The sequence below is a fragment of the Salvelinus sp. IW2-2015 genome, linkage group LG36, assembly GCF_002910315.2.
Source record: "Salvelinus sp. IW2-2015 linkage group LG36, ASM291031v2, whole genome shotgun sequence".
In the NCBI taxonomy this organism is placed as follows: domain Eukaryota; kingdom Metazoa; phylum Chordata; class Actinopteri; order Salmoniformes; family Salmonidae; genus Salvelinus; species Salvelinus sp. IW2-2015.
The window spans coordinates 24,862,926-24,880,396 of NC_036875.1; the positions used below are offsets into that span (position 1 = coordinate 24,862,926).

At 37.6% G+C, this 17,471-nt stretch overlaps 1 protein-coding gene across 3 annotated transcripts in view; it reads right to left on the reverse strand.

Moving 5' to 3' along the window:
* Window positions 1–707: 707 nt before the first annotated feature.
* The window catches only part of LOC111959525 (ganglioside-induced differentiation-associated protein 2-like), a 55,557-nt gene continuing 38,793 nt past the window's right edge, over window positions 708–17,471 (reverse strand). For 2 of the 3 annotated variants that reach the window (XM_023981139.3, XM_070437536.1), the window contains exon 13: window positions 708–1,925. In XM_023981139.3, coding sequence (XP_023836907.1) covers window positions 1,905–1,925 — 21 coding nt within the window. In that variant the 3' untranslated portion in view covers window positions 708–1,904. Of the gene's footprint in view, window positions 4,875–17,471 lie in introns of all 3 variants that reach the window. The other variant, XM_023981137.3, reaches the window with a different exon arrangement.

Consider the following 17,471-nt stretch of genomic DNA (forward strand, 5'->3'; position numbering starts at 1 on the left):
CGCTCCTTCCAGCTTTGTCTCTGTCCAGAGTTTTAATCCGGCTTTGATTAATGAATGGATAACAAAAAAAAAGACAAGATAAAGGTGATGGATGGAGGGTTAGGGACAGGGCAGGTGGAGGGAAAGGGGCACGGGAGCAGAGGAAAGGGAGAAAAGTGGAAAATAGAGTAGCGCGGACAGGTTTTAGTCAATGAGACCACTTCACAGCTTCCTGGAAGAGATGGCTCTTTTCTGTGGAAGACAAGTGTAATGGAAAAAAACTATTCTGTGTGAAACACCTGCTGTTTATCCCTCCACTGCTTATCTGTTGTTTTCTCCCGTCCTTACAGTAATGTTGGGCCATGCCACAGATGTTTCCATAACAGTTTGATAGAAGCAATTTTTAAATAAAATGTTCAACATGGACTTTAATCATTACAATTCATATATTAGAGTACAGTATGTTCATACATGTACATATTCTCAAACTGGATTAGACTAAACAACAATCCTACACTGAAAAAACAATCATGGCAAAGTCTTTTGAATTTTCCTTGTTGTGATTAATGTAATTTGTTAGTGAGCTTACAAGTTAGGGTGAGATAAGAAGGAACTGGTAATAAAAGTTCACAAAAACAATGTATAAGTGTATTTCCCGAAAGCGCACACACCCTCGCAATATCGGTAAGCAGAATATACCATTTCAAACAGCACAAGGTCAGCATAAATCAGAATGGTACGACTGTTTATTTTCATGTCTTTACCTCAAAATGAAAAACTCTACATCATTAAAATGGCACGGAATGTATTGGGATGCAGCTCAAATCTCTGATTACATCTTCTCTCTAATAGACCACTAAAACAACACTAACTATAGCTGATACTTACATTCACTTACATGTCTCAGGAAAGCTTGTGTGTTAATTGACAGAAGAGCAAGGCTGGCATACAGTGAAAAAAATCACAATGTAATAGAGAAAGGAGAAATCAAGTTAAACATACTTATGAAGAAACTGACTGCATGGTAAAGTTAAACATACTTATGAAGAAACTGACTGCATGGTAAAGTTAAACATACTTATGANAAGAAACTGACTGCATGGTAAAGTTAAACATACTTATGAAGAAACTGACTGCATGGTAAAGTTAAACATACTTATGAAGAAACTGACTGCATGGTGAACACAATCATTAGTTCATTTGGTATTCAGAAATCCAAAATTATGCATTGACGTCACTAGGAGATTTGTGCAAAATAAATTCTAGATACAATATGTTTAAAGTTAGGATGCTGCACTATTATTGCATTCCTAACATCTGACGTATAACTTTAACTGTGATAATGGGCATTGGAAGATGCAGCATCCCATGGTATAAATTCAATGTAAAGAAAAATAGGAACCGTTTGGTTCTTCATTAAAAAAAACATTCTTACACACAGTACCGCGCTAAGTACACTCCAGAAACAAACTATCTGCCTGTGTTTTCAAAAGAGGAAAAAAAAGAATGCTAATATTTAATATTTTATCAAACACTCTTAATCCGTTCAACAATTAACTTCTATGGCATTTAATGAATGTTCTTTGACAGAAGCAGTAGAACTGTGTTTATGGTTTCATTGTTTCAAGTGACACACGCACACGCACGCACACACACACACAGCTGCCATTAACACATTAAACACTACAGTACGTTTACCTAAAAACAGATTCACATTTTAACTGCTTGTGAACATATACAACCTCCAAAACCTACCATTCGGTGAAGTTTTGCAAAAATAAAAAATTTGAAACATAACATGAGTGATGTCACTCTCACACACACAGGAGGGCAGGTTTTTAAGATAGGCCAGCGGAGTGTCCTGGGATAGGTTGGTGAGTTCACACAGGCTCCGTCACAGAGAGATCCATCCTTCTATCCGTCTGTCATCTGATTGCATCACACTGCTAATAAAAACATCATCTTAGGTTCATCAGTATCCAGGCTTTTCAGAGTGTCAGCGTCCGGTATACTGTCCTTGTGAGGTCCCAGACAAAGCCCACTGAGGCCCTGGGTGGCTTATAGCCTGGTCAGAGAGCTGAACCACAGGGGTCCTGCTGGTCAGAACATGGAAGTGGAGCCAGTCATGTGACTGTAGATGTAGTTATGTTGCGTTCATAACCAAGTGTGAAAGTGTTAATTACCAGTTGGATGCACTCACATGCTTTGAACTCTTAAGTCTTATTAATGAATATATTCTTTCTACAGCTTATCAGTGTACACCCAATATGTTCACCTTGTTGATGATGCTTATTATGCATTATGGTTGAACCAAAAGATTACATGTAACAAACATTTTACTAAATTGGAAACAATTAAATGTATACAGTACCAGTGAAGAATTTGGACACACCTACTCATTCAAGGGTTTTTCTAAATTTTTACTATTTTCTACATTGTTGAGTAATAGTGAAGACAAACTATGAAATAACACATGGAATCATGTAGTAACCAAAGAAAGTGTTACAAATCAAAATATATGCTAATTTAGATTCCTCAAAGTAGCCACCTATTGCCTTGATGACAGCTTTGCACACTTTTGGCATTTTTTCAACCAGCTTCACCTGGAATGCTTTTCCAACAGTCTTGAAGGAGTTCCCATATATGCTGAGCACTTGTTGGCTGCTTTTTCTTCACTCTGCAGTCCAACTCATCCCAAACCATCTCAATTGGGTTGAGGTCGGGTGATTGTGGAGGCCAGGTCATCTGATGCAGCACATCATCACTCTCCTTGGTCAAATAGCCCTTACACAGCCTGGAGGTGTGTTGGGTCATTGTCCTGTTGAAAAACAAATGATAGTCCCACGAAGTGCAAACCAGATAGGATGGCGTATCGCTGCAGAATGCTGTGGTAGCCATGCTGGCTAAGTGTGCCTTGAATTCTAAATAAATCACGACAGTGTCACCAGCAAAGCACCACCACACCTCCTCCCCCATGCTTCATGGTGGGAAATACACATTGCGACTGCACTTGAAGAAACTTTAAAAGTTCTTGAAATTTTCCATATTGACTGACCTTCATGTCTTAAAGTAATGATGGACTGTCGTTTCTCTTAGCTAAAATAAGCAGTTCTTGCCATAATATGGACTTGGTCTTTTACCAAATAGGGCTATCTTCTGTATACCAACCCTACTGTACCTTGTCATAACACAACTGATTGGCTCAAATGCATTAACTTTTAACAAGGCACACCTGTTAATTGAAATGCATTCCAGGTGACTACCTCATGAAGCTGTTTGAGAGAATGCCAATAGTTTGCAAAGCTGTCATCAATGCAAAAGGTTGCTACTTTGAAGAATCTCAAATATATTTAGATTTGTTTAACACTTTTTTTGGTTACTACATGATTCCATATGTGTTATTTCATAGTTTTGATGTCTCCACTATTATTCTACAATGTAGAAAATAGTAATAAAACATTTTTGTGTGTCCAAACTTCTGTTACTGTGAAATTAATTTAAACAATGTTTGTTGATGCTAATATTATGTACAATATCTAATTATGTTGCCATATGATAATAGCCTAATATATTCATGCTGTAAACTATCGTCTTAACAGTGTCACTCAATTCATTCAAATCGACCTAATAGTCATGACACCCCTCACTGTTGTCATTGGGTGCACCGTTTGTCGACATAAAAGGGTAATGTCATGAATGCTTGAACCAGGTTAAGGCGGCACAGGGATGCCAAAACGTTGGTGGTTTACCCAATAAATTACTGGGAGTTCATAGAGTGTGCAACTCTATTTTTATAGCAAACCAGCTGCATCAACCATAAACTAAAAGTACAGCTATTATGCTGTACTTAAACAAATGAGTGTTCACAAACCATATTAATATATTGCTTTGTTGTTGCATTCATCTGCTGAAAATTATGTGGTTTGAGCGCAGGGGTAATAGACTAGGTTCCCACTAGTAATTACCAGTTGGAGGGGCGTTCAAGTGGATTTTTCCCAGTCGTATGTGGTAAAAAACCTCCTTCCCACTTGGATATGAACGCAGAATGAGTCTCAGGGTGTTTCTCAATATGCATACTACCGTGCTCCACACTCTCATTGAGTACGTTCTTATGAGGACGAGAGTGTGGAGAATGCATAAAACATCACATCTGAGAAGCACTCGCACTCCCCCTACTGTATTACCTCACGCTTTACCTCCCCAGTCACTGAACCTTCTTCCAGCCACAATGGCAACAAGACAAAACAAGATATTCACAAAGCAAACATTTACTTCATAATTATCAGCTAGATTATCAGCATAATTATCAGCTAGAATCATAAATGTAGCTAACCAGATAGTTTAACAGGCAAAAATGACCTAAAACTAATATTTTGCAATATGTAAATTATTCATAGCTATCTGGCTGGCTAACAGAGGTAGCTAGCCAGTTAGCCCTATTGACTTATGTGCTTGTGATCTACAGTACGTAGGCAGTTAAACATGCCAAAATTAACACAGGATGTATTTATTAACATAAAATGATCAAGTATTGTATTCAGGAAACATTTGAGATGTGAATAGGCAACATTTCATTCCTTAGTCAGAGTGTATTTTCTCTGCTTCAGCTAAAATAATGGCCACCAATGATTTCGGGAAATTCTCCATTTCTAACGCTGTTGCGTCATATTTCCTTACATACTTTCCATTGAAGCTAGCATCGATGCATACTTCAAAATATGTACAAAACGGAGTGTGCATTCAAGAAGTGCCCTCGGTGCTCTGTTTCGCATACTTTGATTTGGACTCCCGTGCGCCTATTTGCGTGCTCGGAATATGGAAGTATGCATTTTGAGAAACACCCTCAGAGTCCTTGGCTTTTATCTCTCTCTGTCGGAGTTCTGATTGGTTCACACCTAAAACACACACGAACAAATACATACAGGTCGTGTCATTACAATGAGGCTATAAACATTGCTTGACATTTTACTATCAGGTTACACACTGCACTGTGTGTATATAGTAGTAGTCAGCGGAGAGCATTTTTACTGCGAAAATCCAGAGATGTTACCAAAAAAGGCAATGAAAGCAGAAGTAAAAGATCAAATGAAAGATATTAAAGAGAGATTGTATAATTCTCTCATTCATTTGTAGGCCTGGTTTGCCTCTGTCTGATTGAGTTCAGTTTGAGTTGAGTAGAGCACACAAACCTGAGTGTATATACAGTTGAAGTCGGAAGTTCACATACACCTTAGCCAAATACATTTAAACTCAGTTTGTCAAAATTCCTGACATTTAATCCTAGTAAAAAGTCACTGTCTTAGGATCACCACTTTATTTTAAGAATGTGAAATGTCAGAATAATTGTAGAGAGAATGATTTATTTCAGCTTTTACTGCTTTCATCACATTCCCAGTGGGTCAGAAGTTTACATACACTCAATTAGTATTTGGTAGCATTGCCTTTAAATTGTTGAACTTGGGTCAAACGTTTTGGGTAGCCTTCCTCAAGCTTCCCACAATAAGTTGGGTGAATTTTGGCCCATTCCTCCTGACAGAGCTGGTGTAACTGAGTCAGGTTTGTAGGCCTCCTTGCTCAAACACGCTTTTTCAGTTCTGCCCTGAAATGTTCTATAGGATTGAGGTCAGGGCTTTGTGATGGCCACTCCAATACCTTGACTTTGTTGTCCTTAAGCCATTTTGCCACAACTTTGGAAGTATGCTGGGGTCATTGTCCATTTGGAAGACCCATTTGCGACCAAGCTTTAACTTCCTGACTGATGTCTTGAGATGTTGCTTCAATATATCCACATAATTTCCATCCTCATGATGCCATCTATTTTGTGAAGTGCACCAGTCTCTCCTGCAGCAAAGCACCCCCACAACATGATGCTGCCACCCCCGTGCTTCACAGTTGGGATGGTGTTCGTTGGCTTGCAAGCATCCCCCTTTTTCCTCCAAACATAACGATGGTCATTATGGCCAAACAGTTCTATTTTTGTTTCATCAGACCAGAGGACATTTCTCCAAAAAGTACGATCTTTGTCCCCATGTGCAGTTGCAAACCATAGTCTTGCTTTTATATATGGCGGTTTTGGAGCAGTGGCTTCTTCCTTGCTGAGCAGCCATTCAGGTTATGTCGATGTAGGACTCGTTTTACTGTGGATATAGATACTTTTGTACCTGTTTCCTCCAACATCTTCACAAGGCCCTTTGCTGTTGTTCTGGGATTGATTTGCACTTTTCGCACCAAAGTACGTTCGTCTCTAGGAGACAGAACGTGTCTCCTTCCTGAGCGGTATGACAGCTGCGTGATCCCATGGTGTTTATACTTGCTTACTATTGTTTGTACAGATGAACGTGGTACCTTCAGGCGTTTGGAAATTGCTCCCAATGAGGAACCAGACTTGTGGAGGTCTACAATTTTTTCTGAGGTCTTGGCTGATTTCCCAATGATGTCACGCAGAGGCACTCAGTTTGAAGATAGGCCTTGAAATACATCCACAGGTACACCTCCAATTGACTCAATTGATGTCAATTAGCCTAATCAGAAGGTTTTAAAGCCATGACATCATTTTCTGGAATTTTCCAAGCTGTTTAAAAAGGCACAGTCAACTTAGTGTATGTAAACTTCTGACCCACTGGAATTGTGATAGATTATTTCACTTACAAATCACTGTGTCTGTAATCAATTATTGGAAAAATGACTTGTGTCATGCACAAAGTAGATGTCCTAACCGACTTGCCAAAACTATAGTGTGTTAACAAGAAATTTGTGGAGTGGTTGAAAAGGTGGTTGATAGACTATATTTCCTAGAACTGAACAACATGACAAATAAACTAATAATTTGTGGGATAGGAAAACACAGATTAATATGAAGGAAATGTTCTCACCAAGGGATGTAGGAGGCTTGGCTTTACCAGATGTTAAATTCTACAATTTATCATTTTGAAATGGCTAAATTGCGAGCTTTGGGGCATAGGGATGCTGGCTTGGATTGCATAACAATATCCTGTTCTAAGTTATCCTTTCACCTCTGTTGATACTCTGTCACATAGTCTTACAGAGGAGAGGTCTATTGAAACTCCCAACTCAATTTTGTTCCACTCAGAGGTGTAATGAACAGTAACAAGATATGTGGAATTTCACATCTAAAACGAGGATACTCATCTTTGTTGCACAATCCTAGGCTACGGATAGGAAAGAAGGCTGTGTACTGGAAACAGTGGCTAATGAAAGGAATTCATACTATAGGTGATCTGTACAATGAAGATGTTTTAAATGTCCTACTCCGATTTGGTACAAAAATAGGATGTTGGAGACGAGGGACATTTCTGGAAATAATATTTACAATTGAGAGAATGGTTGTTAACCGGCTATCAATGAAATCCAGGAAGAACCAATAGCTGAGTATTGGGAATTACCAAACATAAAGCAGCCATTTTCTACTCAATATTTCATCATCTGCAGAGTAAAGACTATAAATACCTCAGAACATATATCAAATTGACCTAAAGTGTGAAATTGAGGATGAATACCTGTTTTGAAGATCTTGTCCAGCTCAGGGAGGAACATAAGGGAGACAGGGGGAAACTTACTCAATAATAAGATACTACATAGGTTTTATTAGCCCCAACAAGGCTTCATAGGATGGGGCTGACCAACAATTCTCTGTGTTGGAAATGTCAAAAAAGACACTGGGACATTTTTACACACAATATGGAAATTAACATTAGTTCTACCTGTCTGGAAGGATGTTTTGAATATCTAGAGGAATGGTTGGGGTTAACAATTCCAGTTTCACCCAGAATGTCTCTTGGGCAATAGAACAGAGTTACCTAATGTAACAAATTAGGAATTTGCACGGGTCATGCCATTCCTGCTCTGAAACAGTGGATCGAATCAATGTTGGAGGTAGCATCTTATGAACAAACGCTTGCTAGGATCACCAGTAGAAATGACATTTCTAGAAGCTGGATGCATTTTATTTGTAATGTTTCTAAGACTGGGAGGTGATTGCTTGTGAACCCATTTAGTTCTGTATTGTAACTTGTGAGAGACTATTTGACTGTGTATACAGTGGGGAGAACAAGTATTTGATACACTGCCGATTTTTGCAGGTTTTCCTACTTACAAAGCATGTAGAGGTCTGTAATTTTTTATTATAGGTACACCTCAACTGTGAGAGACGGAATCTTAAACAAAAATCCAGAAAATCACATTGTATGATTTTTAAGTATTATATTGCATTTTATTGCATGACATAAGTATTTGATACATCAGAAAGCAGAACTTAATATTTGGTAAGAACCTTTCTTTGCAATTACAGAAATCATACGTTTCTGTAGTTCTTGACCAGGTTTGCACACACTGCAGCAGGGATTTTGGCCCACTCTCCATACAGACCTTCTCCAGATCCTTCAGGTTTCGGGCTGTGCTGGGCAATACGGACTTTCAGCTCCCTCAAAAGATTTTCTATTGGGTTCAGGTCTGGAGACTGGCTAGGCCACTCCAGGACCTTGAGATGCTTCTTACGGAGCCACTCCTTAGTTGCCCTGGCTGTGTGTTTTCGGGTCGTTGTCATGCTGGAAGACCCAGCCACGACCCATCTTCAATGCTCTTACTGAGGGAAGGAGGTTGTTGGCCAAGATCTCACGATACATGGCCCCATCCATCCTCCCTCAATACGGTGCAGTCGTCCTGTCCCCTTTGCAGAAAAAGCATCCCCAAAGAATGATGTTTCCACCTCCATGCTTCACGTTTGGGATGTTGTTCTTGGGGTTGTACTCATCCTTCTTCTTCCTCCAAACCGGCGAGTGGAGTTTAGAACAAAAAGCTCTATTTTTGTCTCATCAGACCACATGACCTTCTCCCATTCCTCCTCTGGATCATCCAGATGGTCATTGGCAAACTTCAGACGGGCCTGGACATGCGCTGGCTGAAGCAGGGGGCCTTGCGTGCGCTGCAGGATTTTAATCCATGAGGCGTAGTGTGTTACTAATGATTTTCTTTGAGACTGTGGTCCCAGCTCTCTTCAGGACATTGACCAGGTCCTGCCGTGTAGTTCTGGGCTGATCCCTCACCTTCCTCATGATCATTGATGCCACGAGGTGAGATCTTGCATGGAGCCCCAGACCGAGGGTGATTGACCGTCATCTTGAACTTCTTCCATTTTCTAATAATTGGCGCAACAGTTGTTGCCTTCTCACCAAGCTGCTTGCCTATTGTCCTGTAGCCCATCCCAGCCTTGTGCAGGTGTACAATTTAGCCCTGATGTCTTACACAGCTCTCTGGTCTTGGCCATTGTGGAGAGGTTGGAGTCTGTTTGATTGAGTGTGTGGACAGGTGTCTTTTATACAGGTAACGAGTTCAAACAGGTGCAGTTAATACAGGTAATGAGTGGAGAACAGGAGGGCTTCTTAAAGAAAAACGAACAGGTCTGTGAGAGCTATGTGACTTTCTGGATTTTTGTTTTAGATTCCGTCTCTCACAGTTGAAGTGCACCTATGATAAAAATTACAGACCTCTACATGCTTTTGTAAGTAGGAAAACCTGCAAAATCGGCAGTGTATCAAAATACTTGTTTCTCCCCACTATGTGCTATGTTGGAGGATTTGTCTTGATGTCATGCTCAATGTTTTTATGCTGTACAATGTTTTATTTGATTGTTTGTGGGAAAAATAATCTAACTTTAACAAAAATAAAAAGAATGATGGAGGCCACTGGGGACCTTCAATGCTGCAGAAATGTTTTTGTACCCTTCCCAAGATCTGTGTCTCGACACAATACTGTTCTCGGAGCCTATGCACAATTCCTTTGACCACATGGCTTTGTTTTTGCTCTGACATGCACTGTCAACTGTGGGACCTTAAATAGACTGGTGTGTGCCTTTCCAAATCATGTCCAATCAATTTAATTGACAACAGCTCGACTCCAATCAGTTGTAGAAACATCTCAAGGATGATCAATGGAAAAAGGATGCACCTGCGCTCAATTTCGATTCTCCTAGCAAAGTGTCTGAATACTTATGTAAATAAGGTATTTCTGTTAATCTCATTTTAAATAATTTTAATAATTTTAGAATAAGGCTGTAATGTGGAAAAAGTCAAGGGTTCTGAATACACTGTATCCCGCTAGACTACTTTGATACGTATCAGTGTGGATTAGAAGGGAGTATGCGCAATGCCCAATGAAAAAGTGTGTATGCGGTCTATATCTGCGTATATACTCCACTACACCACTGTGCTGATATTCTCTTCTTGTCCTTGTTTTGCCTTGCCTGTGTTGGGTTAGATTATGTTTTTGCCTGGGCCTGTGTAGGGTTAGATTATGTTTTTTGCCTGGGCCTGTTGTAGGGTTAGATTGTTTTCTGGCTTCTGGCCTGTGTGTAGGGTTAGATTATGTTTTTGCTGGGCTGTGTAGGGTTTAGATTATGTTTTTGCCTGGGCCTGTGTAGGGTTAGATTATGTTTTTGCCTGGGGCCTGTGTATGGGGTTTTAGGGATATTATGTTCTTGTTGCTCTGGGCCTGTGTAGGGTTGTAATTGTGTTTTTGCCTGCTGTGTAGGGTTAGATTATGTTTTTGCCTGGGTGTGTAGGGTTAGATTATGTTTTGTGGGCCTGTGTAGGGTTAGATTATGTTTTTGCCTGGGCCTGTGTAGGGTTGAGATTATGTTTTGCTGGGCCTGTGTAGGGTTAGATTGATGTTTTTGCCTGTGGCCTGTGTAGGGTTAGATTATGTTTTTGCCTGGGCCTGTGTAGGGTTAGATTGGGAAGGGAAGGGAATTTCTTTGAAGTGGAGGCTCCATTAATGGATCTTATCTGTATGTTGCAAAAGTGCACTTTTAGCTCTTCATGCTAACTATGGTAATACAATCAGCTCTGTCGCCCACTGTTGCCACTTTCACGAATAATCTCATTTCGAGTATAATTCAGCCCAGGAGAGAAATAACATCTCATTCCAAAAGCAAGCACATAATTCAACTCAGGAGGAAGGGAACAGAGGAGAGGGATACAAAGGTCACTGGGAGCTATTGATGGCTAGATTGTATGCTGGTGAGGATCGAATGCACAATAATGTCAAGGAGGAATATATGGAAAAATGGGTTGGAAAATAGTGGAGTGACTGTTGACATGAACTAGAGAATGAGTATTTAATCACATTGTGGTTAATTGAGGGATCTACTTGTAGAAGATTACCCCTGTGTCGTAGTGTCAAAGGTCTTAGAGAAATATTTTGAAGAATGTGTCTTGGATTTTACAGAGCCTGCATCTCTTGCATTGACCTCTCACTCTCAGTCTCAACCTTATATTTTTACGCATGAAAAGTTATTTTTTGTTTTTATTAGTATTGTATAGAGTGGTTATTAACTATGCCTCAATGGAGATTGCGCGTGCAATTTTACATAAACGGAAACTTATCATTGTGTACACAGCACTGTGCATGCGGCATTGAATGGATGTTGTTGTTATGTAGGGGTATAAGGGGATTGGATGCATGTTTCAGAGCTAATGGAAGATTAGAACGTTTTAGTGAGTTTATAAACTGTAAAAAGAGCAGCGGTAGTGTTGTTTTATGTACATGCTGTTAACAAAATGGAGTTGCTGTTGCTGTCCTATTATTAGAATTGCAGCCTTTTTTTTTTTGACCAGATGTGTTAAGTCAATATACACTTTCATAGTCTCTGTTTGGTGATTTGGTGTTGAAAAAAGGAAGAGATCAGACCTAGTAGTATTTAGAGGGAGTTTTGGAGGTGATGATTTGTACTAGAATGTTTGTCAAATGATTGAAATATGAAGTGTACTTGAATCTAGAGGGGGAAGTGAAAATTATTGGTTAGGGGTGTAGGTGCATTTTGGTCATGTTTAGGAGATTTATTTTATTTATTTATTCTTTATTAGTTTGTTTTTGTGGAACATTTATTTTTTAAATTGGTGTAAATAAAGAATATTATGTGCTTGTAGCAGACCATAGTTATTCCACACTTATTTACAATATTCATAACTTCACAATCATCTGCCCAGTGTTCAACTCTTTGAAATAGAATAATGCCTAACTTGGCTTTCAAAATGAAATTATATTAGGATATGCTATTCGCGCATCATGAAGTTTTTGATAAGTTATTAAAATAAGCTTGGATTTAAACTGCCCCAGGAATCAAAACCAATTTTTTTCTTTATGTTAGTAATTGTGACCCAGAACAGGCAGATGGATAAGGGACTACAATAATAACTAATTATATTTGTCTATGTCGAGTAGATAGAGATCATCAACCTGTAAGCATAACATGAATATTGGATATTTAATAATATCAATGTTTCTGATTTGCATGTTCCCATCTCATTTATTTACCGTATGATAAAGGTAAAAAAATATATATAATATTGATAATAATATTAGATCAAAAATAAGGTAAGAGTAAATTTTGTGTGTTATTTTAAATGTTCAAAGCATTTGAAAACATTTTTATATTTTTAGATTTTCTTAGGGGTGGCTTTATATAGGAGATAGATGTAGCTTCATCATGTAATTGTCTGCATATTTAATCCATTATTTATATATACTGTGTGAGGTGCGTATGGGAAGAGAAGTAGGTGAGGAGAGTGAAAAGGTTAAGATGGTGTCGGTTAATATCCATAACCACGTCACAGAAGCCCTAAATAATGGTTAAACAAAACCGGTAATACCCAGCATACATGGCATAAGACTAAGAAATTAACTAAAGGATGGTGGGAAAGAGGGTTAAATAACATGTAATGATGGAATGGACCAGTGTGTGATGAAGACAAGAAACTACTGGGAATGAAAATGGTTAGCGATGGTAGAAGGTCGGAATTGAGCGAACGCGCCAAACCAAGGGGGAATTCGTGGAAGTTGTGACCATTAATAATATCATCCTAATTAATTATATATTATTATATTATTATACAATATTAAAATTTTCTTATTATTCCCAACTAATAATCCTATGGAGTAAATTAATAACATATTGCCTTCATTTCCCCAGTTATCATATTTACTTGTACGCTCCACTATATTAGTTTATTTGGTTTTTTTAGTTGGTTCTTATTTCCTGATGTCCACAGTTGATTTTATTGACATATTTTGACTGTGATTTCAAAAGTTGACGTAAATTCCAGAAGTATTTTATTTTGTTTATTTGCTGTTAATTTTAGTTTAATTAGTCCATTAACCATCCTTTAAGCATTTTAACTCTATTGGATTTTATTGCCTATATATTTTCATGTGGTGATGCTACGTGACTTCTATTTGATATTCTAGATTGTAATTAAAGATAAAAATGTTGCTGTATTATTATATATTGCATTTGATATGTTTCAAATACCCAGTTTGTATTGACAGCGTTAGTTCTAGGTAATGTTGCAATTTCAGCATTCTGAACCTGTGGATAAAAAGAGTACCCTGAGTATAAACTAATGTATTATAATGATCTGCTTTCGCAGAAATATGCGAGCTGGGAAGGTTGTATCCATAATAAAAACTTATTTGTTGAGAATTTTTGTTATATTTTAATTGATCCCATGCATTTGCGTGGTTTTCATATCTCGGTGATGGAATGATACTTCTGAAATTTTTCAATATTTTGGCAATATATGAACAGCTGAATTTTTTGGTCTTATGAATGGTAATTTTTTATTTATCAATTTTTTAACAATTTTGGTCTTCACTTAGGTGTGGTCCGGGAAGTTGAGCTATGTAGGTTTAAGCGATTAGATGAGGTTGTAGTAAAAGAAATTGTCAAGACTAGAATTTGTTTTGGCAGAAAAGTAATTTTGTTTTCTATGTCATTGCATCTGTAGCTATTAGTGAAATATATACATGCTATTGTTTGAGTAGGTAAGTTTTGGACTTAAAGTATTATACTAACATTGCTTGGGGCAGTCTTGATAAAATTTTGAAATGAATGATGGGTTATTTTATCAGTCTAAGTTGCAATACTGTGATCTTTGGCAATCTAAATTGTACTGGATGGAATAATATTATGATGGTTTTTGATTTAAGATACAAAAGCATGGTTTTTTTTGTATATTTACAGATTTGTGTTTTATATTATTTCAATTTCAATATTCAAAGTGTTTTAATGTCAGGATTGCATATTTTCTTCAGGCTGATAAGGCATTAAGTTTTTGGGTTGTATATAGGCGAAATGTAAACTAAGGGTAATTTATGTAGGGCCCGACCGTCTTATTTTACTCATTTGGTATTATTTTCCCTAAATTTCATTTCACATTTCACAAACCTAAGCATGTTTTTTTAAAATGGATAGAATTGCTATCCTGCTTCAGGTTGAAACAGGCAGTTGATTGGGTATGTCATTTATAGGCGAAATTATAAAAAGGGTATATCTATGTAGGGGACAGCAGCTCTTTACTTTTCTTATTTTTGCGGTATGCTGAATAGTTGTTTAATTTGATTTATTTCATATATTGGGTGGTGCATGTGTGAATAATTCACAGTATATTTATATTTAATTTAAAATATTATTTTTTTAATAATATAGATAAAAAAAAATGTAATTATAAATTTGAGTGAAAAATTTGTTGTATATTTGGTTCTGTCTTTTTTGGTGGATTAAACCCTGAATGTAACAATATTTATGGTTTGAGTTTTAAAATAAGATATTTTAGCGATTATTTTCATTTTCAAATGAAGTGAGCAGTTGTCTTGAATAGAAAGCTATTCATGACAGGTCGTACATTTGTATTGCCTAAAAACATATTTTTTTTGATTAAGTTATTTGTATGTTGACGCTTTAGGAGAGGTTTAATGCTTAATATTAATCATCTGTCCGAATATTCTTATATAATGGTATTGTCTGGTTGGCATTCAATAATAATGTTTTTTGCTCATGTAATTAAAATAACGGTCGAGGAAAAATAAGCTAAATGTAGTAATGTGATATGCTAGGTTATCAGGGGAAATATCCAATAGACATGTTTTTTTTCCACTGTTCAGATTTGTTAATGATAAATTTCTCTAAACAATGTTTGTGAGTGGGTATTTTTTATGTTGGGATCTTGTAGAAAGTTATTTCACATCCGTATACTTTTATTGGTATGTAATAATAAAAGTTTTTTGTGATCATCGTAATATAGTACCTTATATAATATGCTTACGTCTGGTTAAATAAATGGCTGTATTATACCTAGGTGTGACAATTGCCAGGTCGTCGGGGTAGGACGTCATTGTAACTAGAATTTGTTCTTAACCGATTGATTAGTAAATATGTTTACACACCAACACCACTAATGAAATTTTTTTATTTATGTTTGCATTCATGCTTACAACTATTCTTTACTATTTTGTTTCATTTCTAAAGGATTTCATAATCATGAGATGTGAGTCATGCTTGTTGTCTGTTTCATTCTATCAGTGGGTTTGTAGATTTCCCGTAAATTGTTTTTGTCTGGATCGAAGTAGCGGTTTGTACCTAAGGTGTCGAGTGGTGGAAGTATAAGGAGTCAGAGGAATAAACGAATCGTTGTTCACAGTTCTGTATCGATAATTGTTTGTTTTTTCCAAGTCTGTGGTGGCAGTTTTTGAGCAGTGCGTTTCAACGCATGAAGAGGATCAGTGCTGCAGATTAGTGATGTTATTTTGAATCAGTAGTCATGCTAAGGATGTGTTTATCTCATAATGCCATGACTGGCAGCACGGTTGAGAAAAGCAATTTTGAGATGCAATAGGTTTCCTGTGCATATTGACCACGTGCTGTAGCTAGCATGCTCATTGTGGGACAATCTTCTGGTCACAGAGTTTGTGAACCATAGCAAGTTCAGGCGTATGAATTTGGATTTCGTTTGAGATGTTGCTGAAATGTTACTTTTTCAATGATTGTCAACTTGTAACTTGTTTATGTTGTTGGAAGTGTTGGCTTGTTTTTCTGCTTTTGTTTGTTGTGGCTGTATTTTTTGGTGTAACCGATTCCTCTCTAGTATCGTTACATATAGCCTTTGGAATGGGTTTTGACATTTGGGTAAACTTAGACATGAGGATTGTCGGTCTTTTTTCCTCCAAAACATAGTGGTCATTATGGCAAAAGTTCTATTTTGTTTCATCAGACCAAGGACATTTTCAAAGTACGATCTTTGTCCATGTGCGTGCAACCATAGTTCTGGCTTTTTACTTTTATGGCGTTTTGGAGCAGTGGCTTCTTCTTCATGAGCAGCCATTTCAGGTTGTATGTCGATGTAGGATCGTTTTAACTGTGATATAGATACTTATTGTATTTTCCTTCCCAGCATCGTCACTTAATGCTTTTGCTAGTCTTGTTCTTGGATGATTTGCATTTCGCACAAAGTACGTTCTCTCTAGGAGGACAGAAACGTGCTCTCTTCCTGAGCGGTATCGACGCTGGTGAGTCCATTGTGTGTTTATACTTGCTTACTATTGTTTTACAGTGAACGTGGTATTTCAGGGATTTGAAATTGCCTCCCAATGGGAATCAGACTTGTGGAGCGTTACAATTTAATTTCTGACGTTTGGGCTGATTTCTTTCCAATGATGCACGCAAGAGGACTCGAGTTTGAAGAGTAGGCCTTGAATACATCCACAGGTATCATCCTCAATTGACTCAATGATGTCAATTAGCTATCAGAAGGTCTTCAAAGCATGACATCATTTTTGTATTCCAAGTGTTTAGGCACAGTCACTTAGGTGTAATGTACTTCTGACACGGAATGTGATAGATATTATAGATAATAATTGTTGTAACAATCGTTGGAAAAATGTACTTGTGTTATGGCCACAAAGTAGATGTCTAAACCGACTTGCCAAAAATTAGTGTTGTTACAAGAAATTTGTGGAGTTGGTTGAAAAAACGAGTTTGAATGAATCAACTGAGTGTCGTCACTCACATTTCGACTTCAATGTACTTGAGGATTGTTTGAACATTTGTAATTTGGGTTTAAAGTTACTGTTAATTAATAGCTCACCCTTTTTATATGCCTGGCCTTTATGAGTGTCATTTCTAGGACATCGTGAGAGGAGAGCTAGGTGTTATAGCTCTCTATCTGGGCTTCTCCTCAAATTGGGTATCCTGTTTGTTCTGGTGTTTTCAGCTCTGCTGTTAGGCTTTCCTGCAGAGCGGTAGTTTTCTGCAGAAATTAGTTATATGATCTTAAATTTTCAGTCCAAGTTGGTGGTACCATAAGGTTTTAGCAAAGGCTGTGAACAAGAGAGAAATTTTATGAGGAAATAGGTCGTCACAGCGATTGAACTGCCGAGAGGAAGGTATGAGTATTACTATACACTGGCCTGCTTACATTTTTTCTTGGGGAAAACTGGAAAGTGAGATGTCCGCTGGTTTTGGATGCAACTCAGTTACATTACAATATGTACCAGCAACACTGCAATTTTTAATGACTTCAGGGTTTGTCTACTCAGTAGGCATTCCTATCCGAGACATTTAGTTGCAATATGCCCAGTTTGTTGCTACAGTTGAAGTGGGAAGTTTACATACATTAGTTTGGAGGTCATAACTCGTTTTTCAC